The 26,821-nt window shown below is 44.5% G+C and overlaps 1 protein-coding gene across 3 annotated transcripts in view; it reads right to left on the bottom strand.

Annotated features, from left to right (window-relative positions):
* WDR27 (WD repeat domain 27) overlaps positions 1–26,821 on the bottom strand; it is a 2,413,256-nt gene that overhangs the window by 1,032,571 nt on the left and 1,353,864 nt on the right. For all 3 annotated transcript variants that reach the window (XM_069606956.1, XM_069606954.1, XM_069606955.1), the window contains exon 15: positions 24,285–24,359. In XM_069606956.1, coding sequence (XP_069463057.1) covers positions 24,285–24,359 — 75 coding nt within the window. The remainder of the gene's footprint in view (positions 1–24,284; positions 24,360–26,821) is intronic.

Below are 26,821 nucleotides of genomic sequence, written 5' to 3'. Positions count from 1 at the left end.
TACTACTTTTCTACCCCCATGGCTAAGGTGGGCTTTATGATTTCGCATCTTTCCGGGAATGCATTAACTTGGCTACACATTTTAGTTAATTCTGGGGACGCCCTCCTGGATGACTACGACAGATTCATACAGGCTCTAAAGACCATGTTTGACCGCCCAGAACAGGTCTATAGTGCCCAGGAATGCCTACTAGATTTCCAACAAGGTTCCCAAGACATGCTTACGTATGTAACCCGCTTTAAACAATTAGCTAAAGAAGCAGATTGGTCCACAGAAGCCTGCTTTACTCTTTTTTGAAGAGGATTAAATGAAGATATCAAAGACGAACTAGCCAGAGTGGCTCGCCCAGGTTCATACCAGGCTCTTATGGATCTCTCCCTACAGATAGACTTCCGTATCCAGGAAAGGAAGGCAGAAAAGAAGAAAACCAGAATGCCTTTCCAGAAGACCTCCATAGAGATTCCCTCGAAGACTGAGCCCACTCCTGCCCCTGCTAACGAACCAGAACCCATGCAAATAGGGGCTTTCCGAGGACCCATATCCCCGCAAGAAAGAATGCGACGGATTCACACGGGGCTATGCATGTATTGTGCCTCTGATAAACATCTAGTGATAGAATGTCCTCTAGCTTCTTCACAGCGTTCGGGAAACGCCAGATCCCGATCCTAGATGGAGCACAGCTTCGGGAGAGAGATGTTTGCTCCACATCTATTCCATCCTTGAACTCTCCTGGACAAAACAACCTAGTGATTTTACAGGCCTTTCTATCACCATCCAAGAACGAAACCTACCACATTTTGGCATTGGTGGATTGTGGAGCCATGGGGATATTTATAGATCAAGATTGGGTCACTAACCACCACATTCCGTATGAAACCCGAGACATCACGCAACCTGTAGAGGCAATTGACGGAAGACCCTCTCTCTTCAGGACCCATAACCCTACAAACCAAGGAGATACAGCTCTCAGTAAACCACCATCGAAAGATGATCAAATTTGACATCATAAAGTCTGCTCATTACCCAATGGTGTTGGGTATGCCCTGGTTACAAAGGCACAACCCATACATCAACTGGGCGGCAGGATTCTTGTTCCTGGGTTCCGAGCATTGCATGTCTCATTGTCTATTCCTGAATTCCTCGCAGACACCCTCTGGAAGTACACCGACAGACCAGCAAGGTCCACTCACGGTCTCAAATATCATCCAGGTTCCTAGGGCCTATCAGGACTACACTGATGTATTCTCAACTGCCATAGTTCAGGCCCTACCCCCTCACAGACCTGAAGACTGTGCCATTGATACTGAACCCTCAGCTGTAATTCCCATTGGAAGAATGCTCATTTTATCCTAACCTGAAAAGAGGGCCCTCCGTGAATACTTGGATACCAACCTTGAAAATGGCACCATACGGCCATCCAAATCACCAGCTGGAGCCTCATTGTTTTTTGTTCCTAAGAAAGATACTAAGGAGCTCAGGCCTTGTCTTGATTATCGTGGCTTAAATCAGTGCACCCTGAAGGATCGCTATCCATTACCCCTGATCTCCGATATCCTGGAAGCGGTGAGAGGAGCTGTAGTTTTCACGAAATTGGACCTCAGAGGTGCCTATCATCTGATCCGTATTAGAGAAGGAGACGAATGGAAAACAGCCTTTAGAACACCCTTTGGTCATTTCGAATACCTGGTCATGCCCTTCGGACTCGCCAATGCCCCAGCGGTCTTTCAACGCTTCATGGATCGGGTGTTTTCTGACATGTTGTTCCTCTTCGTCATAGTATACCTAGACGATATCCTAATATTCTCTAAGGACCATCTTAAGCATGAGGAGCATGTTAAGGCAGTGTTACAGCGGCTGCATGAACACAAGCTCCTAGCTAAACCTGAGAAGTGCCTTTTCCATGTCTCTACTGTTAACTATCTAGGATTTGTCCTTAGCCCAGAAGGAATCTGAATGGACAACTCTAAAGTAAAAGCCATACTATCCTGGCCCGTTCCGACATCCGTGAAACAAGTCCAATCCTTCCTGGGACTTGCCAACTTTTACCGGAAATTCATACCTTCCTTTTCAGAGATAGTTCAACCGATCACTACATTGTTGAAATAAGATACTCCATTTCTCTGGACAACAGCCCAAGATGAAGCATTCCAATGGCTAAAGACAGAGTTTAGACAAGCTCCCTTCCTGGCTCAACCTGACATCAATCGACCCTTCCTAGTGGAAACAGATGCTTCTAATTATGCCATTGGAGCAGTTCTAAAACAGGAATTCGAGGACAAGTTGGAACATCCCATTGCTTATCTTTCCCGGACTCTAGCTCCCAGCAAAACCCATTATTCAGTTTTGGAAAAGGAACTGTTAGCCATCCGTCAAGCCTTCACAGAGTGGCGTCATTTACTTCTAGGAGCAAAAGTCCTGTCCAGGTCCGCACGGACCATCGGAATCTTCAAGTTTTACAGGCTCTGGAATGTAGAAATAGCCGGCAAGCCCGTTGGGCCTTCTTCTTTGCCCAGTACCAATTCCAGATCCATCATGTCCCTGGAACACAGAACATCATTGCTGACGCCTTATCCCGACGTCCCGACTATGAAACTCTTGAAGATAGGTCATTCCCTAAGGTGTTTCCCCATACGATATTTGTAGCTCAAGCAATCAGCCTCCTGGAAGAAGTTCGGATGCAAACCCAGTCCTCTGAGCTCTGGAAGGAAATTTCAGGGAAGAATCAATGAAATCTGAGAACCAAGGACGGATATTTGTTCAAGGATAATGCTCTAGTCATCCCCACACAGAAACTACAACAAAGGATAATAAACCTTTGCCATGATACCCATCACTCAGGACATCGTGGCATCACCAACACCCTCTGTCTAATACAAAGACAATTTTGGTGGCCTACAATGAAAACTGACGTACAACTGTACATCCAAGATTGTTCTGTCTGCAGTCAGAACAAACATGATAACAAAAGACCGGCGGGTCTCTTACTGCAGCCTACGCTACCAACAAGGCCCTGGGAAATCATCGCTATGGACTTCATTGTGAAATTGCCACCTTCCAGGGGATACACGACTATCATGGTCACCATTGACTTGTTCACTCATATGGCTCATTTTACACCCCTATATAAAGTACCATCCTCATCAGAACTTGCTGGAATCTTCCTGGAACAAATATTCCAACTTCATGGACTCCCCTCCAAGATCATATCAGACAGAGGGCCTCAACTCATTTCTCAGTTTTGGAAACACCTTTGCCGGATACTAGGAATTCAACGCGCCCTCTCCTCGGGTTATCATCCCCAGACCAATGGAGTTACTGAACGCGTGAATCAAACCTTAGAACAATATCTTTGTTGCTTCACTACCAAGGTCCAGGACGATTGGTCACTTTTAATACCTGTGGCTGAATTCACCTACAATAATTCGGATCACTCGGCTGTTAAGACCAGCCCTTTTTTCTGTAGCCAAGGATTCCACCCTTCTGTTCTACCTTCTGTTCTCCCACATCCTACACCAGTTCCTACAGTTGATTCCTGGATTGAGACCCTCATTAATGTACAGAAGGAAGCCAAGGAGCACTTAGAAAAGGGCCAAACTCACTCCAAGCATTATGCGGACTCCAAAAGGAGATTAGGACCCTCGTACGCAGTAGGCGATAAGGTCTGGCTATCCTCGAAACTACTGCCCCGACATCTACGACCAAATAAGTTGGCTCCCCGGTACTATGGGCCGTTTTCCATAAAAGAAATCATAAACCCAGTGGCCTTCCGACTCAAGCTACCAGACTCCTGGAAGAGGATCCACCCAGTTTTTCACATGTCTCTAATGAAACCATACATCCAGTCCTCCCGGACTGCCCTCAGGCCTAACCCCGTAATCGTCAATGACCAACTGGAATACGAAGTATCCCGGATATGTGACTCCAGGTATAGACGTGGTCAGCTACAATACCTGGTTGAGTGGAAGGGGTACCCTCCTAGGGAACGCACTTGGGAACCAACCTCGAACCTAAATGCTCCCAGATTATTCAGACGGTACCACCTCATACACCCGGGCAAACCTGGTTGGACAGGTTTTCCGAGGAGGCATGCTGTCATGAACCGTCGGCTGCGTCCCTTTTGGACTTCCTGGTCCCTGACACATCGTGGCCTGCACTCTGCAGTTCTTCCAACATGGCCGTCAAGCACAGAATGCTGTCTACCAGCTTTTGCGTCACACGCAGCATGTTCTATGAAGAAGCCACGCCCCCGCGGCCCCACGCGTCTCAACGCTACTGCTTACTGTGGCTAGACGTGTGCTACGTAGTTCGCCTTTGCTGAGTTCTTTGATTCCTGGCCCTTATTCTGCCCTCTTCATTCATTCCCTTCCTCTGCATTCTATCCTAAACCTGGACTTCAGTGTACCCATCTCCGAGTACACCCTTCTTCACTTCCTGGATTTCCCGGACATTCTAAGCGTTCCTGGATTCGGAACGCGAACGCACGCTGGAACCCGAAGACGTTCGCACTGGGTTATACAAGACACAGTCTGTGCGCAAGAAGACTTCTTCAAAGGATTCCAACAAACAACGAAGACAGGTGAGGAAGGGGGAAATCTGTGACACTTTTCGCTACAAAAACCACACATTTTTTTGCTTCTTTGCAGCCATATTCCATCCCATCCTCATGACCCCTCTCCTCACCAGAGATTATTTGATAAGTCTGACAAGTGCAATGTTGTGTTTTTTAATCTGTTTTTACTGCGATGTCCGCGGACACCAGCTGATGTCCGTGAATCCAAGATGGCGGGTGTTTCCATAAATCTGACGCACCTCACGCTTCAACGCCAACCAAGCATTGCTACAACTCACCCCCGTTCTCTGATTCTTCACAGGACTTGGCAGGTCGATTGAAGAAGATCCAAGGTTGCTTTTCCCACCATCAGCCTCAGCCCTTGATTCCCAGAGGATGCAGGTTTGAGACGTTCGCCGTCCGTGAACTATTGCTGGTGCAAGGTCTGCCAGTGAAGAAATGCAAAAGAACTCAATGCAGGGCCCCTCTCAGGACAGAAATGGACGCAGGTAAGCAGTTTCGGCCAACGGCCACTGATGCACAGCGACGTAAAGGGATTCCCTTGCCGTGATCAAACTTTCCCTCCTATCTTGGGTCCCCTTAATGCTAGGACCACAAGATTTTGCAGAGCTAAGTCTTGCTGCAGATGTTGAAGATACCCCAAGTTCCAGGCCTCAATTTGGAACGGCAATCTCTGAAGCACGGTAGCCCAAGCTCAGAGCTGGTCTGCCAGGGGGTGGTCCTGGGGCACTTCCAAAGGCTCCACGGTCTCCTTGCAAGACTTGTAGCTGGACATGAGTCCTGGCTCCTTCCGTTTCTTCCAGGGTGCATATCTTCATATCCTAAAAACCAGGTGAGAGCTGCAGCTCCCATTAGCCAATGGCAGATCTGCCCCACACACACGCCAGCAGCGGTCCAATCAAGACCACTGGCAGCAAAACTTATGCATACCACTCAGACACACCGGCACAAGTTTGTGGATTGGGACACGACAGTCCCAGCTTACAACCTGGCAGCAAACAAACACAGCCCTCCAATAGCCCGCCAAAAGCCTCTGCTTTCCCGGGTACTGGAAGTCCATATAAGGAATTTCCTGGCCTCACAGACCAGGAAGAAGGCTAAAAGACAAGATGGCCAAAGGAGAAGCGAAAAATCTCATGGCATGAAGGTTTGACCACTAGCCACAGTTAGTAGCCAAACATGGTAAACACGGTAAGGCTAAATGAAATGCACCAAAAAAAAGGAAACAATTCACTGCTGCTTCCGGCTTGACCATTCATCACACATAGAGTAACCACAAATCCTCTGAGTGTTAGTCTGGGGCAAAATAAAGTGTAGCCCATTGTGCTGCATTGTAAGATGCATTGTACAATTATAAAAACTACCACAAGTGGTAAAACGTTACTAAAAGTAGTAACAAAGTAACTAGACTAAGGGAAACAATGTTTTCTAGTACTGACAGCCTAAAGGACATGCCAGTTTTCCCATAACAGATGAGCAAAAGACAGTGTAGTGAAGTTTAAGACTTCACTGCACTGTAAAAAGAACAAGTCAGATACAAAAATAGAAGCAAAATGTTTGAGGGTTCAGAGAAAAGGAAGGAAAGGTACAGTAAAGAGGAATCTTTCCTAACAAGACCATCCAGCTCTTTTGCAGTTACCAGCTTCCAGAAGCGGGTAGTGTCCCCCCTTCTGCCAAGGCCAAATGTAGAGCACCCCATCACAATTTTGCGAAGCTATTGTTTTTCCTAGTAATTACAGTTTTATATTCAGCTCTGCGGCCCCGGTGCTTACTCTTATCTAAGGTTACATCAGATCTTGCATATAGAATCATATCTTTCTATGCCTTAGTGCAGTCCTCATCGTACCATGCGTTGGTCACCAGAGCCCTCCCTTTTATCTTACCAGCAGTATATGTAAGGGAAGGGGCTAATTATTGCCCAGCAGCTCAAATTCTGCTACTATATTATTATCTGGCATACTGTTACAGCAAATGTTTTCCAGATTATTTACAATTGCTGCTTATGCTTCTGATTTAGTATTCCTTTTGACCCAATTGGCACATTTTACAGATTTCTTTGCATTGCCCTCAATGACTATTGCTTGGATGAAAACTCAAAGCAAATTCGGGTGGGGATATTGGCCTCTGCCTCAGGAGATCAACCGAGAGAGTATTATGATCACTCTGCCGTCTATCAACAACTTCAAAGTCATGAATTCCATCCCAGCTGTTCCCAGACACAAAAATATAATGTATATGGGAGCACCTGTTGAAACCATTAAATTTAGTTTTTGCTGGGCGGTCTCTTAAAGACCTGGCATTGCATGCCCTTAGGTTTAAATGAAAGTGGATACTAGCCGAGTCCACTGCCACTTTATGTTTCCTTTTTGGAGGTTTGGCCGATAAAGTTGGGATAGACCAGGCAAAATCCTGGCCATCCCAAAGATCCTCAATTACTTTCAAAGGTTCAATCTGAAGGTTACGATCTCCTGCCACAAGGCTAAATTACCATTTCAAGATCTTTGGATAATTTGAGGTAATCAACCCCTGTAATGTTAGTAATGTATTCACTCCAGATGCCACATTTGGGCCATTATACAGATTAAATAATAGAAACCGTTCATCCACATTTGTTGACACGGTTATCAGCTGGAGATTTGGCAAGTGTATCATGACATTGTCCACCTTCCATCCCAAATTTACAACAAACCACATCGAGAGACCGCCCATTGGTCTTTCCTTTGGCCCTTTAGTTGCTGGAATCGAATAGACACTATAACCTTGAAACAACAGAGGGTTAAGTGCCACTGGGCCTCATTCCGAGGCTGGAGCTATCCATGGAGTAAAGAGCACCATGGTAAGCAACCATGGAGCTATTTACTCCATGGAAATCCAGCATGGTGAATGGAGTAATTACCGGTCCATTCCAAGGTTGGAGGGACCGGTAAGTCCCCATTCACCATACTGGTTCCCCATCCCCATTCCTGGCCCCATAGGGCTCAATGGGAATGGGGAAGGAGTAAATTACGGCACCGTAAATTACGGTGCCGTAATTTACTCCAAGGTCCCTTTGCGGGTTGGATTTTTAACGCCTGCTAAAAGCAGGCGTTAAATGCCAACCCGCAAAAGGGAACTCGGAATATGGTGGTAAGTGTTAACGGTCACCGTTGCCATTAACGGTGACCGTTAACCCTTACCTCCAGCCTCGGAATGAGGCCCACTGTCTCTTGGGAAATTATTACCTAATGCCTTCTAACATAGTGACAACAGTCATGATCAGAGATTACTGTGTTTAATCCTGCTATATTCCAAGAGAGAATTTTATATAGAGCAGGGCTAGTTATGCCACTTTCAGTGAATCTACCAGATCCAGATCAAAGGTTGCGGCATTCATGCCACTTTCTACAGGTCTGCTTTCACCCCCCCCCCCCTTTTCCCCTGCATTTTAGTATGACCCATTCCCTTCTGTGTCTGTTGGCACCGCCCAAAGTTGGTTTAAAAGAATTGTTGTAATCAAACTACTACCTTAACATTATTGGGGGGGGAGTGCACAGAAATCAATGCTCAGAATTCCTTCAACCAGGCTTCATGATCTCAAATGAACCTGGATATAGTCAACACTAATGTTCAGTTGTGGGCCCGTAGAGCATTTGACAATATAGTTTCCAAGAATCAACAGACAACCCTTGGTAGACCTAAACCAATTTAGATATTTTTCATAGCATCTTCGAAAAACACCAGGGGGTGGACGGGAGACATTAGTCATATAGACAGAGGGGCAGCTGTTCTTATCAACATTTTTACAAGAACCATGGGTTGAGACATTGCTCATACCCATTGGGAGTACATTTGAACCTGAGAGTGGGGGCAAGTACCCCAATGCTGTGAGTTTCTTATTTCTACATGTTTGGCTGATGGCATATACATGGTGTTTTTTAAATTTTTTAAAATTTTATTTGAGAATGGTTTAAAAGAAACCCGTTACAAAAAGTAATACATTAATGCATAACACAAATTACATAAAGCAAAAAGAAAAAAAAAAGACGAGAAAAGTAAAAAGAAGATGCAATTAATATAAAACATAATAGCAATTATCTAAATTACGATAAACAAGATACACTTTTATGAGCACTCAAGTAAAGGAATTTTTAAAATCATTCTTTAACAATTGGGATTTGCCATGACTTTAAGAATGCTGCATCAGCCACTGCATCAGCTAATGATGTCAGACTGAAAAATCTTTTCCACAGTTCAGTCAGGTCAAAATGTTTGCTCCCACAATTTTATTAAAATAAGAAATCCGTTGAAAGTGCAGGCCAGGACAGTCCATAAACAGATGACATTGTCTATGATGTCAGTGTCATTACAATATCTAAAATCAAAGTCCAATGGATCAATGGCCCCGTCCTGATAGGAATCTCCTTAGTATGGAGTAGGTGCCAACGTAAATGGAGTATCATAGATCGATAGTGTCTGTTTGGGAAAATCAGTTGAAAGGGAAACCAAACCTCTATGCTTGTATTCATGTGACAAATGATCTAAAGAAGGAAAACCATGTAGTATCAGTTGTTACGATCCAATCTATATCATATAGAGCAGTTTTGACCTTCGCCAGCGTGAGTTTCAAAGCTGGCGTGTCTAGTCCTAAGTTGGAAAGTATTAAATCACAATGTGATTTTAGTTTCAACAAGAAACCGGAAGAGCATGGCTCAGTATGGCGACGACAGGCATTATTGGCCCCTGAATATAACGTACCTCGGTCAGATGTAAGAATTTTATGCTGTAGAAGCAGCATCTGCCACTGAACACAAGCTTTTAATGAAACAAGGGCTAGTTCTAATCTTATAGCTGCTATTGGGACTGCGTTAGTCACTCGCAAAATCACTCTCCACATTTTACCTTCTAAGGTATCTAACCAAAGTTGAGGTTTACTGGGCCATAATTCCATCCCATAAATCAACTTTGGAATTACCTTCCCGATGTAGAATTTAAAAGTTGCTTTGATAGAATAAGTTCCATATTTTCTATTGATGAAGGACAATTGGTTAGTTATATTTGCCTTGCAGATTACTGAGGCCTTTATAGCTGAAAAGTTAGGTCTTGACGTGAAGTGGAAGCCTAAGTATGTCAAACTCGAAACCACTTCCAATTCCTTTGACTGCAACATCCATTGCCAAAATTGTGTTATCTGGCCCTGGATAACACTATCATTTTTGTTTTTTGTGGGTTAATCACTAAGGCATTCTCCTTTGCATAATTGGTAAATGCTAGCAGTAGCCTACGCATCCCATCTTTGCCTGATCGAAAAGCAGGAAATTGTCCGCGTAGGCCATCCACAAAGTTTTTAAAGTGCCAAACTTTGGGGGAATTAATGCAGCTGGGTTAAGCGACTCGCCGATTTCAGAAACATATACATTAAAAAGACAAGCAGCTAACACACACCCTTGCCTAATACCTTGATTGGTTTTGATACTACCTTGATGGTTGTTGGATATAAGTCCTTGGAAAACATTATCATTGCACTGAGGCCAAGACGGATTCCTTCCGCATGTTAATGTTGGTTCTAGGCCCATCCCCATAAAGGTTGCCTGGACACATTTTTGCCCCACCTGATCATGCAGAGAGGCAGCCCCTATATCCCCCCCGCCCCGTCCCTCTCCCGAGGTCACCCGCTTACATATCTTGGTGGTAGGGTCTACATTTTATGTTAATATCTTCCTTCAACCTTGATGCTGCACTTACATTGCCGATTCCCTGGGTCATACCCAGGGCTTCAACCTTCTCTTTAATGGTGTTTATCCTCTCCAAAAATGTTCTCAGCAAATCATTAGTACTGTTGTTTTCTTTAGGGTCCAATGATGGAGGTGATAACATCTCCCCATATAGTACCTACACTATGCTCCTTTGAATTTACCACCAAATAAGAAACCAATATTTCAGTTTGCACTCCAACAGTGCCGGTACTTTTTTGTGTATCTTTAGAAGCATTTTTAGGCTGCCCACTCCTTCTTGTTACTTTAAGTACTATACATTTCACCAGTTTGCCTCTTCTAGCATTTACTTTCCTGGGTTGCTCCTAAGCACCAGATGCTATAGGCTCCTTAGTTATTGATTTTGACTCAGCTGGCTTTAATGCTTCAATCCTCTCCTCCTCCACTACCAATACTGCAAAACTGTTTGAGAGAGGGGTTGGTGGATTTGTGTGGGCAGAATTGAAATTCCCCAAGCTCTCATCCATTATATTCATCTCCACCTCTGCCTGCAAAAATGTAGTCGGGGGAGGGGGATGCTACGCAATATATAAGTGCCAGCAAGAACACCATTACAATCATCATACATTTCCACTGTGTCAGTGCCAGAGTCAACATTATTGACTGTAGCCTCGTTAGCTGGAAAAACATAATTCTTTCCCCCCTATTGGTCTGGCATTAAGTTAACTTCAAACAGCGCCTGGTGTTCCGCTTTTTTTTCTGATGTGCATGAAAAATCAAAAACGTTTCTTTGTTGGAAATCCCAGCCTGAGATTCACATAAAACTATACTATTCTCTATCGTGTTACTCACAGCACAATTGGAGCTTTTAAAGTTAAGCCTTACAACAGGATTATCAGTTTTCCCCAAAGTTTCAAGTTCTTTAGCTTTTGGTAATCTTCCAGGCTGTGCTTCCATCTCCTTAATGTCGGATAAAAGCCCCTGAATGTCAGAAATTAAGTGGTTAACATCCGTAATAGGCTGGATCACTCTCAGCAACGTACTGCTCCTTCCTTCAAGGGAGATCGAAGATTCTGCCTTCCGCTTAGCCATAATGATTAACAGACACACCCACCTACCAGGGGTTCAATTCCATTTTAAGAGTGAGCTTGGGCAGGTGTTAGTAGTTTGATCCACCTTCCTGGCACTACCACTGCCCTATTCCTTAGAAGACGCCCGGCATGCCCAACTGCTTGTGAGGCTGTCGTAGTCCGTCTCCGCCCCCTCGCCTGTGCCTAGAGAGCGGTGCATGAAGGGATCGTAGCTGTATTATGCCAGGTTTACCAAGTCAATCCAAATTTAACCGATTAACCAATTAAATAGTCTTTCCAAAATGTCTTTGACACCCAGCGAAATGCAAACAGGGCAAGGCGAAGACAGAACACAAACAGAATTTCTAATATCATGCCAGGTTAAAGAGAAAGGTGCCAGCGTTCTGTATGGCCGATTTTCTCGGAGAAGCCCAAACGAACAACAATCCTACGAATTATGCTGCGCTACTTCTTTAACTGGGGCAAGCGAGAAGTCTTTAGAATCCAGACAGTCAAAAGAAAAGCCTGTTAAACAAGCCCACCTTCAACTGTTCCGCACCAAAAGCCTAGCCTTGAATATCCATCTTACTCAGGCAAGCAGGAGCAGTCAACCGATCACTCTCCCCCGTTTTCCCCCAGGGTGATATTCAGGCAGGCTGAATTGTAGGGATCTGCATCAAACAGCGGCAGCCTTCCCCTCATGGCTTGCATCATGGCTTGCAAATACCTCGCATTGTAGAGAACGCCCTTCCCAGACCAGGCTTGTAATTGTTCAATACTTGTCTGTGAATGCTGGAAATGAAACACGACTGCGTCCTTATTCTTCTTTACAAATATTCACACAAGAAACTCAAAGTATTCATCAGATCCATGTACTGAAGTCTATAAACGTGCAGCTCGGGTAATTGACTAAACTGTACCGCTCTAAGAAGGACTTTAAACAAAGTACTTAACCATGCCCGGAACCTCGGGTAATTTTACGAAAGCTGTGCGGCTAACTGAAAGACTTGAAAAGACTTGAGAACAACGAAGTAGCGATGCCCGGAGCTGCTGAATGAAGCCTAGAGGCAATGAAATAGACAGCAGCGTTGCACAAAATGAAATTGACACTAACCAAGCTCTTGCATCGAGCTGGATATAAGAACATTTTGTTCAAGTGTCAGACCCACTCCTCAGGGGAATAAACAGAGAATTTGACCCAGAAAAAAAGGAAAAAAAACAGCAATCAATAGGGAACAAAGGGAGAAGTGCTAGGGAAAACCAGAAACAGACTCCAAGAAGGTAAAGAAAACAGGAAAACGGAATTACAAGTGCAGAACCTCCCCCCTACCTACCCATTCAGGGTAGGAAAGGAGGGTACAAAATGGGAAATCTCTCAATGAGGGGTATCTAAACGATCACAGTTACACTGCAGAACAGGGCAAAGTCAAAGGAATAAATACCTCAGACAAAATGGGCTGCACAGGAAAAGGAAAGCACTGAGAAGTGCGGACTACAAAACTGAGGAAGACAGCAAGGGAATCCAGGAAAAAGAAAATACCAATAAGCACAATTAGAAATCTAGGGATCCAGCAACAAGAAAATAAAACACTAGGAACTAGACACTAAGCATAATAACCAGGAACAAGGGACCTGTCAAACACTGCAACAATGATCAGCGCAAGACTGAAGCAAACTAAGGGCCTCATCACGAGTTGGGCGGTAACGCCGGCGCTAATAGCCCTACCGCCAAACCCCCCGGCGCTATTAGCGCCGGATCACGGGTTTGGCTGAAGGGTTATTGCCCATTCCCCATTGGGCCCATTCGGGAATTCCTAATTCCCCATTGGGCCCAATGGGGAAAATTCACGCTATTACCGCCGGTGGTAATCGCACCGAAAATCAGCAATTTTGCCACGGATTTCCCCCCAGCTAACAGCTGGGGGGAAATCCGTCAAAGCCATGATCTGGCGGACCCTTAAATGCAGCGGTAATAGCGCTACCGCCGCATTTAAGGATTACCGCCAGACTCCTGATGAGGCCCTAAATCTTTTAAAGCAGGCCAACAAGAACAAGCCTCAGTGTGCTGTTTGCTAGCACATGCCAGCCACAGCTGCTGCTTATCCCCCACCCAACCTTGTCCTGCAAAGGTGGAGATGAAGAAGTGGGCCAGGTATTCTGGAAAGCATACTGGCTGCCAAAAACCTGCAATGGATCTGGAAGGGAAATTACATGGGAAATATGGATTTAGAGCTCCCAAATCACAGCAGCACTGTCTCATAAGGTTTGGAAGGCAAGTCCAACAGGGAATAAACCCCAAATCAGGCCCCCAAGTGATGGTAATGAGCCAAATGTGAGTGCATCATGACAGCAGGGCAAACTCCCTCACGATTCGGTCACCATCTGGACTGCGGAGAGGGAGCTAGAGGTCAGGGAACAGACATCCGGAGATGGACCGGTGTTACCCTTGTAAATTGCCTTTTTGCGTCTGCTTTACAGATTCCCAGTCGAATTGGCTGAGCATGATTGTATACGTTGGCACGAACAAAGTCGTCAGCACTGGCGCGAGGCCCTGGCACCTGACCTCGAGCTGGAATGGGACCGGATTTGCCAGTATCAGGGCCGGAGCACCCGGCGCCAGGGCTTTGGAAAAGATTTTAAGCATTTTCATTTTTAATGCTTCCTATTCCTCTGGAGTAGAGGACTGAGTGGGGAAAGGTACCTGCAGGGCCTTCCTCCTCGAGGGGTCCTTGGTGTGGTGGTTCATCTTCTTTGCCTACGAAGAAGAGTGATGCCTCGAAGAACCGCCAAGGGATCTCAACATTTTGCAGTGCTTCTTTTTCTTGTACTTGCAGAGTGGGGACTCTTCCTCTGTGTCATGGTCCCCATCACAAGACCATGAACAGATCAGCTACTCCCCCCCCCCCCAGTTAAAGCTCCTCACAAACGATCATTGATTTCGATTCTACTAGCCCTGTCTATGACTCGTATAGAGCCACATAGATACCTCTCGCTGTGCCACCAATGAGTTAAGAACCACGCCGGGGTACAGAAAGAATATATATTTATTACACATGCCACCTTCTCTGTGGCAGAAAACAAAGCTTCAATACAAAACTCACTTCTTTGAATTTCCCTTTTTTGTTCTTATGTACATGGAACACAGGCAAAATCAACAGTTCACACTTCCTGTCTCACAAACCCCTTTATGTCAAAATTAAATAATGCCTTGGAACATTACCAGATCATGAGCATTAGTTATTCCTTGATAATGCTTAGATTTAAATCAAATGAAACATTTTCTGTTTCAAAAGCAATTTCACACATGCAGCACTTTGTATGTCTAATTTCCATGCACACTTAAAAATGCTAGCAGTTTTGATAGCATATCTGACTTTTGATAATATTTAGGATTGATATAACCCTTCTTCCTTCTTCACCCCCAAAGCAATACAAAATCTTTCTTCTATTAAAGTCACTTTTTCACTTGCAGTGTGCATTTTTCAATTAGAAATTACCCTTGGTTTCAATTAGCAAAACACTTCTTAACCAGCACCATAAACAGACTTCAGTTACATTCAGCACCCCTCTGCTTAAAGGCCAGGACTGGGGAGTGGTGACAGTTAGGAATTTCATTTTTTAGACTAGGATACCCCTTGCCTTGACAAGGTTTTGGGGTTGCCAAGGAAATCAGAATAATCAATTATTTTACATGACTATGGGCCTCATTACAGGTTCGGCGGTAGCCTTGCTGGTAAAACCGGCAGGCTGCCACCGAACTTGAACATTTTACCAGCGCCCGGGAATGGGCAATTACCAGGTCATTACGGCCCCACCGGACCCAGTATTTGCCCATTCCCGGGCGCCAGTAAAAAATGCTCCCCATTCCCATTTGAGCCCCATAGGATAGGGCTCAATGGGAATGGGGAGGCCGGATGCACCAGCACCATTCAGAATGGTGCCGGCGCATCTTACATGCTCTGCTCGCGGAGAAGAACTCGTAGTTTGCCGGTCCGGTAACTACGGTACCAGCAAGTTTACCGGTACTGTAGTTACCGGACCGGCAAACTTGTAATGAGGCCCAATAACTTGAATTTGCGCTAGGAATGAGGGCAGAGGTTTTGAACTCCCCTAAACTCCCCCCACGTTCAATATCCATATGGGAGATAAGTACATTATTATTCTGTGATGATAAGGGTCTACCGGGTTTGCCCCCCTCACCCACTAATCAAGGGGAAGGTATTAACTCAACACACTTCGGTCTGTTGGACAAACTACTTACATTGAAGTCTCTGGGTTTGGTGCTCTGGGAAAATCGGCAGAGCTCCTCTTACAGGGACAGGACAGGGACATCAGAATCCACCATCAGTCAGGAATATTCTAAAGGCTCAATACATCTATTCGGCCTCTGTCCCCTCTCCTGATGTGGGTCTGAGCCATCTTCAGTATTTCTCAATTGCTGTTTCCCAGGCAACGTTACTCCTGCAGCAATGTCCAATAGTTGCACCCAGATGATGTTTGGCACCTATCTAGGCAAGGTTAAATTCTGCCACCACCTTTCAGTATTTGCTGAGATGATTTTTAGGCAGTTATCTACTCAGTATTCACCCAGATGGTTTTTAGGTAATTCGCTCCTTTTCCCATTGTGCAAGGCCTTCTTATCCTCTAAGCCACACCTTTGAAACATTAAAATTAGGAGGTGCCAACATATTAGTTGTGAATTTTCATTGGCCCCTGACGGTCCTATCCTCCCCAAGGACCAGCCCTTCTCTGCCGATGGGCCCTTGAAGTCCTATGGTTGAATTGATGTGAAGGATGAATCCATCCACCTTGTATTAACATTTTTGCACTGAAAAAGGCCTAAGTGACAAAAATGTGGGTTTTACAAATAAACAGAACATATATTTTTAGATTCAGCTAATCATGGCAGACTCAATAAAACTACCCTGTGTCACAGAGAGTTGCAGGTGCGACTAGAGGCTTTTTGCACTTTACTCACATATAATAAAAGGTATTATCACCAAACTGTATGCACAACAACATCATTCACCAATCTACTATGTGAGAAACCTGACAGTGTCTCACTTGCTAGTGCCTGGGGATCTGTCATCCAGGTGCTCAGGACATGGCCATCGCTATTGGATCCAGTTCCTTGGGGGGGAGGGCCAGTGCGGGAGGATCACCTGGATGAGGGTTCCTCGGGGAGTGGAAGTGGTACACCGACGGGTGAGACGCGGTACACCCTTTCTTATAACACCTCTTCCACATCCTACTTCGTAGGATACTCAGAAGTTCTACACCCCTTTCCAACACAAACACTTTCCTACTCCGAGACAGACAAAACGGACACTATGGCCGTTTACCGGACATGCCCCAACACAAAGGTCAGGCAATACCTTGGCTCACCTGACGCCCTTTCCTTTCCCAACAGGGATAAAAGGCGGAGCACAAAAGCACAGTTCGAGCAAGGCCAAACGCACGAGGAAGCAGCTATTCCAGACCGGCAGTTCATGCCAAGGAGAAAGGCACAGAGACCTGGAAGGACGACAAAGAGGGAACTGTCCTTGCCCTTTACAACTCAGATCCGCAAAGCCTCCGAAAGCGAAAGCATAAAACCGCGATGTCCAGCTGGCGTGTGGTGTGACAGGTGGCAGCGGCACACAGTGTCAAACTCTGAAGTAACTCCCTTCCCCTCCTCCTCACCTGAGAGATCCATGGAACCGTCTTGGTACCCTGTTTTCTTCTTCAGTCTCTCTTGCCTCTCTGTGTTTATCTTGTTCCTGGTCCTTTTATTGTGCAAAAAGGGACGAGCTCCCTGGGATGCCACGCTCTCGGTATATGAGATAACCGGACAGGGGGGACTCCCGGGAGCCGGTTCCGGAGCAGGGAAAAAGCCTCTCGGCAGAAAAAACCCTGCTAGTTGGTTCCGCTGTGTGCAGGCAGGACCGGTAGGAGACGTGTGTATTTGACTGAGTCTGGAAGAAACGACTTGGCGTGAAGGAGATACTGGAGATGATCCAAGGATTGAAGCAAACAGGGCGATTGCGAGGTAAGTACGCCCAGAGAGGGGGGGACCCAGAACGGGAAGCAAGAGAAGAGAATGGGAACCAACCGGGCAAGACAGGAGGGGGACCAGAAAGCGGGGAAAAAACAGGACGGAAATACTGAGACGCGAGCAGCGTCGGGAGAGAGAGAGAGAGAGGAGATACGGGGGAAAACAGAAGTAGGAAACCGAAGCGAAGGAAGACACACACTCGGAAGCGTTACCTTCGCGGAGCATAGAAGGTGCAACGCGAGGAGGAAAGGACCGGACCGTCATTACTAGATGCGGCGGCCATCTTGGGGAACAACTAGATCATTTAATCCGAACGGCCGCCCACATAATGGAACCGCTAATGGCGCTTCCAGATGTCCCACAAACGCCGCCATGCGGAATGCATGACACACGGTCCCTCCTGTGCTGATAGGCAAAGCGGGGAGAAGCGCTTACCGACTCCAGAGACAAGAAACTCCAACAGTTCAGCAATGCCGGTGAGTCAGAAAAGACAGATAGCAAAACCGAACCGTGCTGGTCCCAAGGTTGCAGGCGGCAACCTTGTTGAACAAAGAACTTGTGTAATTGAACTTTAAAAGGAACCTTAGTAAAAGGTTCAGAAGCAGATTGGTCAGGAGTTGCAGGGATGGATGCTCATTCGAAGGACTCTGTAGTCTCAACAAAAGAACCCAAAAATGCTTCAAACACCAATAGGCCTTAGCAGAGGCTAGTGTGGAGTGTCAAAGTGGTTCTACAAGGGTCAAGCAAAACCCCTCGTACACTCGAAAGTCTTTGACACATTCGAGAAAACTGAATGACCTGGAAATTGGCAAATTTGAACCCAACAGAGGGATGCTTGCCAGTTGAGGGTAAAACAATGATATACCCGTCAACATTGTGACGACAAGTGTGAACCCGGCTGAGGGATGTCCACAATGGATAGTTGGTGAAAAAGATATTGAGACTGTTGAATGATACATTTTTGACTGAAAGGCCGTAGTGAACCCGATTGAGGGAGGCTAAGGTTGCAAGAAGGATCGGAGCCCGACTGAGGGGATCCAAGGGGCAAAGAGCAATCACCCAAAGTGAAAGATTAGGATCGGAGCCCGGTTGAGAGGGATCCAAGGGGCAAAGAGCAACCATCCAACATGAAAGATTACCAAAGGAACTTTTATTTAGTGTCTACGGTTCAGCAGGCGTTTCAAGGCAAGAGACTTTGCCGGAAAGAGACTTGGCTCCAGAAGGTCCTGGCACTGTGGAAAGGAACTATAACCTTGTGCTGGCGAGGCCCAGGAGTGTGCTGTACTCAAAGGTCCTGACTCATAGCCTGACTTATATAGGTTTCTGTCCTGAATGTTATGTAATAACTGGACATTCCTCGGGGGCAATCATGTATCAACAAACATACAGAAAACCTATCTGTACCTACAGATTTTAGAGTACCATTATTGAGATTAAGAATTAGAATCTTGAGTGGAAAAAGAACACCACGTCAAAGCACAAGATACATGATTGCCCCTGAGGAATGTCCAGTTATTACATAACATTCAGGACAGAAACTTATATAAGTCGGGCTATGATGGGTACAGTGTTGAGCAATGACAATTAATTTGGCTCTGTGCCTTTTCCGGTTCTAATTATTGTTTCCTGGTTTTTTAACACCAATTTTTTATGCGTTTTGTATATTGTATTGTAACATGTGCATATGCTTTTTATGTGTTTTAGATTTTTGTGTCAGGATTTTGTTGCTTTGAGTATTGAACAATAAAATATGTTATGTGAAACAGTCTGAGGACATACACCTGATATTGTTGGGTTGATATGGTGATGTCTAGGTACAGCCCTTGTTTGTAGGTAGAGATGTGAATGTTGGTTATGGATTAACACCCTTCCTTTGTTTGAGATTGAATACATTTCCTTGGGGACATGAATCCTTTCATTTACTTTTAATAAAATACATCTCACCATTACCGTTTATTTCTCTCCATAATATGTTCATTTTGGCAAGGGAATTGTTTTTTCCATAGATTAATTTGAAGCTGCAAAATGCACACACTTTCAGACATCGCAGTTTCTGTGTTTGGAAATGCTATGCTTTCTATGTAGACTAAGCATTTTATTTTTCCTGGCTTTATAAACCACATATACAGGCCTTTTGAATAAGCATATTTCTCTTTATTTGAATACAGCATTCTTAATGACCCAGCTGCAAATGAAATTCTTCCTTTTCAGTTTAGCATTCAAAATGTAGTGAAGGGTTGGCCTTTGATTTTTAGTTATTTGTCATTCACACAGCATTTTTATGTTGTAGATAAAAATTAAAGGCTGCCTTCTTTCTAGGTTGGCAGTCATAATGTGTTTTTCCAGTTCCCTTCTGCAGCCTGGTTTTATTTTTCAAATATTCCTTGCTTCCACTGAAGAAGTACATACAGTTTTAATTCACTAGGCACATTGGCTGTGTTGAGGTTTTGAGGCTGGCTGTTCAGTCTACCAGTGTGCCTTCCCATTACAAGACGGTATTTGTGCACATGCTGGGTCCTAACATGGCCTTTCAGTGCATTTGATCCTGGGCTGAAAGTATACCACAGGGGGAAGGACAAGAATTTTGCCTCTCTTTCCCAAAGTGCCTTCAGGTGCATCAAATGACAATGGGCAATCCGGTGTGTCGTGGTCCTCACAGAGACAAACGCTACGCAGATCCAAAATGGACATATGATGACCGCAATGGTCAGATTCAGCATCGGGTCAAATAGAAAAGAACAAAATACAAAATAATTGAGAAAATTAAGAGTTGTGTTCCTAAATGGAGCAGAGTGAGTGGAAAAAAGGAACTGAGGTTCACGGGCCTGTGACCTCAGTTCCTATATATATATACTGACCCCAATGTCATGTCCAGTGCGGGGTGCGTAGGGGCATCGGGTGGAGCCGATACTGAGCCGCGTTGCACTCTCTGGCAGCCGAACATTTTCCAAAGAGCAGCTGTGCTGGGAGACAGACATCAAAGATGAGAAATTTGTGGGAGGAGGGAGTCCATTTGAAAAAGGCACTGGATCATGCAGGCAACTAAGGGAAGGGGTAAGGGTCAGCCCACCCCTCCTCTCCCACTTGACAAGGCCAGAGAGCTGACCTCATCACATCTGCCCCAGTGTTACTGGGGCAAACTGCTGTCACATTCTGCCTTAGGATAAAAAAGGGACCCATGTGAAGGTTGGCCAATGTGTTGAATGCATGTAATGCCATTGAGTTGTAGTAGTCTAAACCCAAGCAAGATGGCTAAACAGGAATGAATGAAAATGGAACCCGTTCAATGAAAGGGAAACATATGCATATTGCAATAGCTTCCTTAGGAACATTTAGGCTGTGGGAAAAGTATTTTGTTTAATCTACAATATTAATTTTAACGATTCACATTAACTGTAAACATTATTATGGAAAAGGGCATACTTGAAAAAACTGATTAGCTTGTTTGTGACTTTATTAGAGAATGGTGGATGAATGTATTCCAATAGAGTGGAATACCAATGGTTGAAAATACAGGGGTGCCATATTAATCATGGTGTAATGAATGTCGTCCTGATAAAGGCCGGCACATGGAAGAGCAATTGGAGAATTTGCTTCAAAAAAGACGAAACACACTGTGTCATCATTTCTGTAGATAAAGTTTGATTGCAGTCAATGATACTTTGTAAAGAATATTCTGTGATGATGAAAGGACACACATAAAAATGACTGATTTATTTTGGTCGATTTTGTGCAGCCTCAAAAAGGCAAGAAAGCACAGGTTTTCTTCCAATTCCGGGGGTTTCATCGCACCTTGAAACACATGTGTATAGGCGCGTTATAAATGCCATACCATATCATAACCCCACTTTCCACCTTGCTACCCTGCTCCACCCACCACAAACGCACACAAACATGCAACCTGTTCCTTCGTCGCCCCTCCCCCTTCAAAAACATTACTTTTCACACACACACGCACGCACACGCACGCACACTCACCTGGCACTCCTGCAACGACTCCTCTGGGTCTCGCTGTGCCTGTCAGCCCCTGCGCGCACTTGTGTGCGCCACAGGGGCTGACAGACTGATTTAAAAAGACTGCTCGGAGCGGTCTTTCGAAATCAGTCATTTTTTGTTCGATTTTTAAAAATCGTTTTTATATCACTTAATACCGAATATTCACGTTTTGAAAGCAATATCACTTAATTTTTGCACATTAATAAAGATTTGGAATAGGATGTAATTATGTATGCTCCAATCACTTAGTCTTTTGAAGTAATAAATCATGATTCAATTATTTAAAATGTTTTGGTGGCCACTTTGGTCTCTTTAAATGTTCCAGCCTGTGACAAACATTGTTTATTTGCTTTATTGTTCCTGTGAAGTTAAGGCTGAGTACCAAGTCACTCATTTATAGATTACTGATTTTGCAATAATGCGTTAAAATAAAACAGTCCAGGATTTACATTGACAAGTCACAGTTTACCTAGTATACCAATACCAGTCCAGCATTAATGTGTGAAAAGACATCCATATGTGAAGAATTGCACAAGCAATACTACATCTGAGCAAGCCCCTTTCCTCTCATTCTCGGCTTTGCACTGTAAAAACATTTACATCTTATCCTTTCTCCAAGGCAATTGCATCTTCTATCGTTTCAACAATCATCTAACTAGTATCTTCAGCTATATACTTAAAGGGGAAGTTCACTCAAAAATGTTATTGTCTCAAAAGATGGGCCATGATAAAAAATATATACAAATTGTATTTTTAAAGAAAGTTCCTATGTAAAGGTTTGAGTAAATGAGGCTCAAAGTAAAAAATTACAAGCACTAGGAGGCATCAATGAGCCTCCTCTGTTCATGTTAAGCTCTGCTCTGGCGACAATAATCAAGCAAAAGCCCCCTACTGGGAGCTTTTGCTTACTGCTGCCAGAGAGCAGGGCTCAACATGAAGAAAGGAGGCTGCCTTGAATTTAATTTTACGTTTTCTGCGCTCCCCAAGCCCAGAAAACATAAAATGAAAGGCACAGCAATTATAAATACTTTGCCGGCCGCCGGCGGACTTTTCATAATTGTTGCGACTTTCTTTTCTATTTTCCAGAGCATGGGAAAATGAAACCTAATGTCGCAGCAATTATGAATGCTCTGCCGGCGAAATAATCATAATTGCCTGGACTTTCTTTTTAAGTCTCCCGGGATCCCCCAGGCTCGGGTGAGACCGGGAGACTTACAAAAATAAAGCCACGTCCATCATGAATACAACGCGGTTGTATTTATAATTGCCGGCACTTTCGCTTTAAGTCTCCTGGGCTCCTCCGACTCGGGGGAGCTCCGGAGACTTAAAGAGGATGTTCACTCAAAAACGTTATTGTCTCAAAAGATGGGCCATAATAAAAAATATATACAAACAATATTTTTAAAGAAAGTTCCTATGTAAAATGTTGAGCAAATGAGGGTCAAAGTCAAACATTTCAAGCACTAGGAGGCATCCATTTTATTATGGCCCATCTTTTGAGACCATAACATTTTTGAGTGAACTTCTCCTTTAATCCCTTTGCTCATCTGTACGACTTTGTGGAATAATGTGTAAGTGTATCTTCACTATTGTCTGTTTTATGCTCTTCATTAGCTTACCCAGCTGGGTGCAATCTGAGCTCTGCCCAGATATCCTTTGGAAATTATTTTGGATTTCTCAACTGCCAGAACTTTTCCTTACAATCACTGCACATCACCAGATTTGTTACCCATTTTACTATGGCTGGAGGCCAAGGCCTCACCCAAACGATAGCAATGCACCACTTAGACAAACGCATTACTATATTTACCCAAAAAAAGCCTTTTAGGTGTTTGGGCGATTTGTGCCATTGATAAGACACGCAGTGGTTCTTTTTGTCTATTTGACTCCAGTGCAGTATTAATCTCCAAGACCTCTTTGTCCCAGAACTAAATGAGGAACTGGGCAGGGCAGCCTCAGAGCATGTGCAATAATGTAGCTGCTGGATACCAACATTGTTGGCAACTTGGATCATAATCCAGAAAAGCAGAATGCAATTTCATAGCCGTTCAATAGACTTGTGTTAATATTCTGTAATGTAAAAGTCAGAACGTGGCATCCATGGAGATTTTCCCAGTCTGCTTGCATCCCTCCAACCTGTTGTTTGTTAGTTCCATTTACCTTTGGGCCCCTACGGGCCACCAGCTTCTGAATTTCACAATCTCTATGTAGATACAAGCAATACGAACTAGTGATAGTTGTTCCAGATGAGCACATGCTACAGGAAATATGGTAATCTTACTCTCAGAATTGTCGTTACTTGATCCCGTCTAAACTAAGCCACCACCCTCTACCCACCCTGGCCTTTAACTGATTTAGGTTAAGGAAGTCCTAATTTAGGAAGAAATCTCCCATCGTCCTAATGGATTCCTATAGATACTCCCTCGGTCAAATACTGACTACAATTGAACATGTCAGTGGGCTTCCTTCCAAGTCAGTCAATGGGCAATAAGTCACTACTACCCCGATGCACCGTAGGAACTGTAAGAAGGCTTTAACAGTCTTACTGGATTTCAGTTTATAATCTCCCATAGATTCACAAAGGTGAGTTATGTTGCTGGGTTAAAGGTATATCTGTAATTTTAATAAACCATTGAGGATTACATGGGACCAAATAGGACTTTTACCCCAAAACTTAGGCTGAGGTGTTCTAGTTACTTCGGTGTAAACCCTTCCAAAAAACAGGTCTATGCACATACAAAGGATGAGAATCTCCTAAAAACACTATGCCAGGGAAACAAGTTATGGACCATAAACATTCAAATTGAAACTACCCAATAGAAACAATCACACTGAAAAGAATCTGTTTAGAACTACATTTACAGATATTTTTTCAAACAAGATAGGGAATTGTGCATCTAATGTCCCTTTCCCACATTTCTTACCTTCCAGAAGTGTTCTTCACCAAGGACAATTCATTTTTTTTCTTTGGATTTATCTTTGGCAAAAACATTTTCATTCTGTTGAAAGGCAACGAATCAGGCATGTGAATACAAATTATAATTCAAAATCTGGCTTCAGCTCGAAAACAAAACAAACTATTAAAAATATATGCATAGGAAATATCAAAATGTAAAACGTGACCAATCAAATGAATAAATATAATTTTTGCATAGTGTTTTTTGTATAAAAGTACATAATAAAACATACAAGCAAATACATTTTGAATTAAATAAAATATCAATTTTGTCTTATGACCATATTTCCTAGCTCATTCTTCTATTGCTGTGCCAAATATCTGCGCAGAAATCAATTATGTTGGTAAATAAATCAACACAATTGTAAAGGCAAGTGTTCATATTCTCAATTTCATTCCATGCCCTTTGTGTCAGCCTCAATTGCTGCACATGTAAAATAAATGAACAATAAAGCTAGCCAAATGCCAAACTGCCTTAGTAGTGATTGGTCGGTGGCTGCGAGATATTGGTTATTCTTCACCCTGTGACCGGTCACTAGGAACACAAACGCGACTGTCACAATGTTCCAGAATGGAGACCAGAAAACCAGATATATTTTAAAGATTTGTATTGCCCTTTCCTTACACACTACAATGAAACGTTTCACCATGGTAGCAAAATTCAATAAATAAAGTGTCAGGGTGTAACTTGAAGGGAGGGCCAGGCAGGTTCTCAACCAGTTACTCAAAAGAACAGAGATTCTCCTGTTACTCCTAAGGGGTTCCCTAACAAGGTGCTCAGCGTTCTAAAAAAAAATCAAAAGTATGGTGGCTAGTGAAAATGAAAAGGACAACATCCTTCCACTGTCCCAAACTAAAGTATCCACAAAGTATTTCCTCCTCCTCCTCTCCAGTGGCTTCAAGGCAACAGGTAGTCTTGACCTGTGAATCTCTCTTTAGGATGCAGTATTTCCCAAACCACAGGACCATGCCTCGCCTGGAGACTGGTGTAAATCCATCTCTGTCCACCCTGTGCCTCGGAGGAAGCAGGAGCTATCCTCCACTGCAGGAGCAGTGCCCCCGCGAGGAAGAGACCTCGGGGCCCCACCGGCACCAAAGGTAAGCCTGTTGGCTTATTACAGCAGCATTCTGAAAGTGCAGCTCGTCCGCTGCATTCCTGCCACATAGAACATTGGTATTCGCCCTCATCCGCCGCCGCCCACCCTACGTGATCTGCAAGGCTGTCTACCCCAGCCCAACAGGCATACCACCACGGGTCACCGCTGACCACCATTGCCCAACACGAGGACTTAGGTAGTCCAAAATGGCTGCTCGCCATCACCACTAAGCTGCCTCTTCCCAGCTTCCCTGGCTGACCCAGGAATTCAACGTGATTGGTCCTAGTGCCTGCCTTTAGGACCAATCACCAGCCGGCAGGCGTAGCCGGCACAACTGAGCTGCCAGAGCCCTGAACCATGCCATCTGCCCGATCGCTCCCTGGCACCCTGCGCATCCGGCATAGCACCTCCTGACCTCTATACAGGGTATGTACCCCCTGCAACTGCTCTAACGCCGGAACTATATCAACACATAAAGTAAGATTGAGGCCACGTGGTAGCTTGAAAACTGTCCCTCTCCTTTCACACAAGGTGCACCTGCATATTACTGCTCTTAAGGTGCTCTTAACCTGACCTTCTATTATGCCTAACTCTCATTGCTGCTCCACACTACTCCCTCTTAAGGATAGCACAAGCATCATACTAGCTGCCCCATCTGTTCACTCAGTATAACCCTGCCGAAAATCACACACTGCCTAGTTAGGCGCCAACTAGCGTTTCCATTGTCCAATTATGTCCTGTGACCTACATGCTCGTTGCCTGTCACCTTGAACCTTTGAAACGTGCTTGCACTGATTCCATCCTGCTGCTCTGTTATACCTAGACATAGAGGATTCTAAACTGGATCAACGACCTCTGATCCATGCTGGTGTATTGCATTTAGCCTATGTTGACTTGCCCATGCTGGATCACTGCATTTAGTGTATGTTGACCTGCCCTTGCTGTTCTATTACATTTAGCCCATGTTGATTTGCCCATGCTGGTCTATTACATTTAGCCCATGTTGATTTGCCCATGCTGGTCTATTACATTTAGCCCATGTTGACTTGCCCATGCTGGATCATTGCATTTAGCCTATGTTGACTTGCCCTACCTGGTCTACTGCATTTAGCCTATGTTGACTTGTCCATGCTGGATCATTGCATTTAGCCTATGTTGACTTGCCCTTGCTGGTCTACTGCATTTAGCCCATGTTGATTTGCCCATGCTGGTCTACTGCATTTAGCCCATGTTGGTTTGCCCATGCTGGTCTATTACATTTAGCCTATGTTGACTTGCCCATGCTGGATCATTGCATTTAGCCTATGTTCACTTGCCCTTGCTGTTCTATTACATTTAGCCCATGTTGATTTGCCCATGCTGGTCTATTACATTTAGCCCATGTTGATTTGCCCATGCTGGGCTATTA

Source organism: Ambystoma mexicanum, chromosome 4p (genome assembly GCF_040938575.1).
Source record: "Ambystoma mexicanum isolate Mex_15411 chromosome 4p, UKY_AmexF1_1, whole genome shotgun sequence".
In the NCBI taxonomy this organism is placed as follows: Eukaryota; Metazoa; Chordata; class Amphibia; order Caudata; family Ambystomatidae; genus Ambystoma; species Ambystoma mexicanum.
Note: the sequence above shows the minus strand (reverse complement) of the source record. Positions and strands in the feature narration are given on the sequence as shown.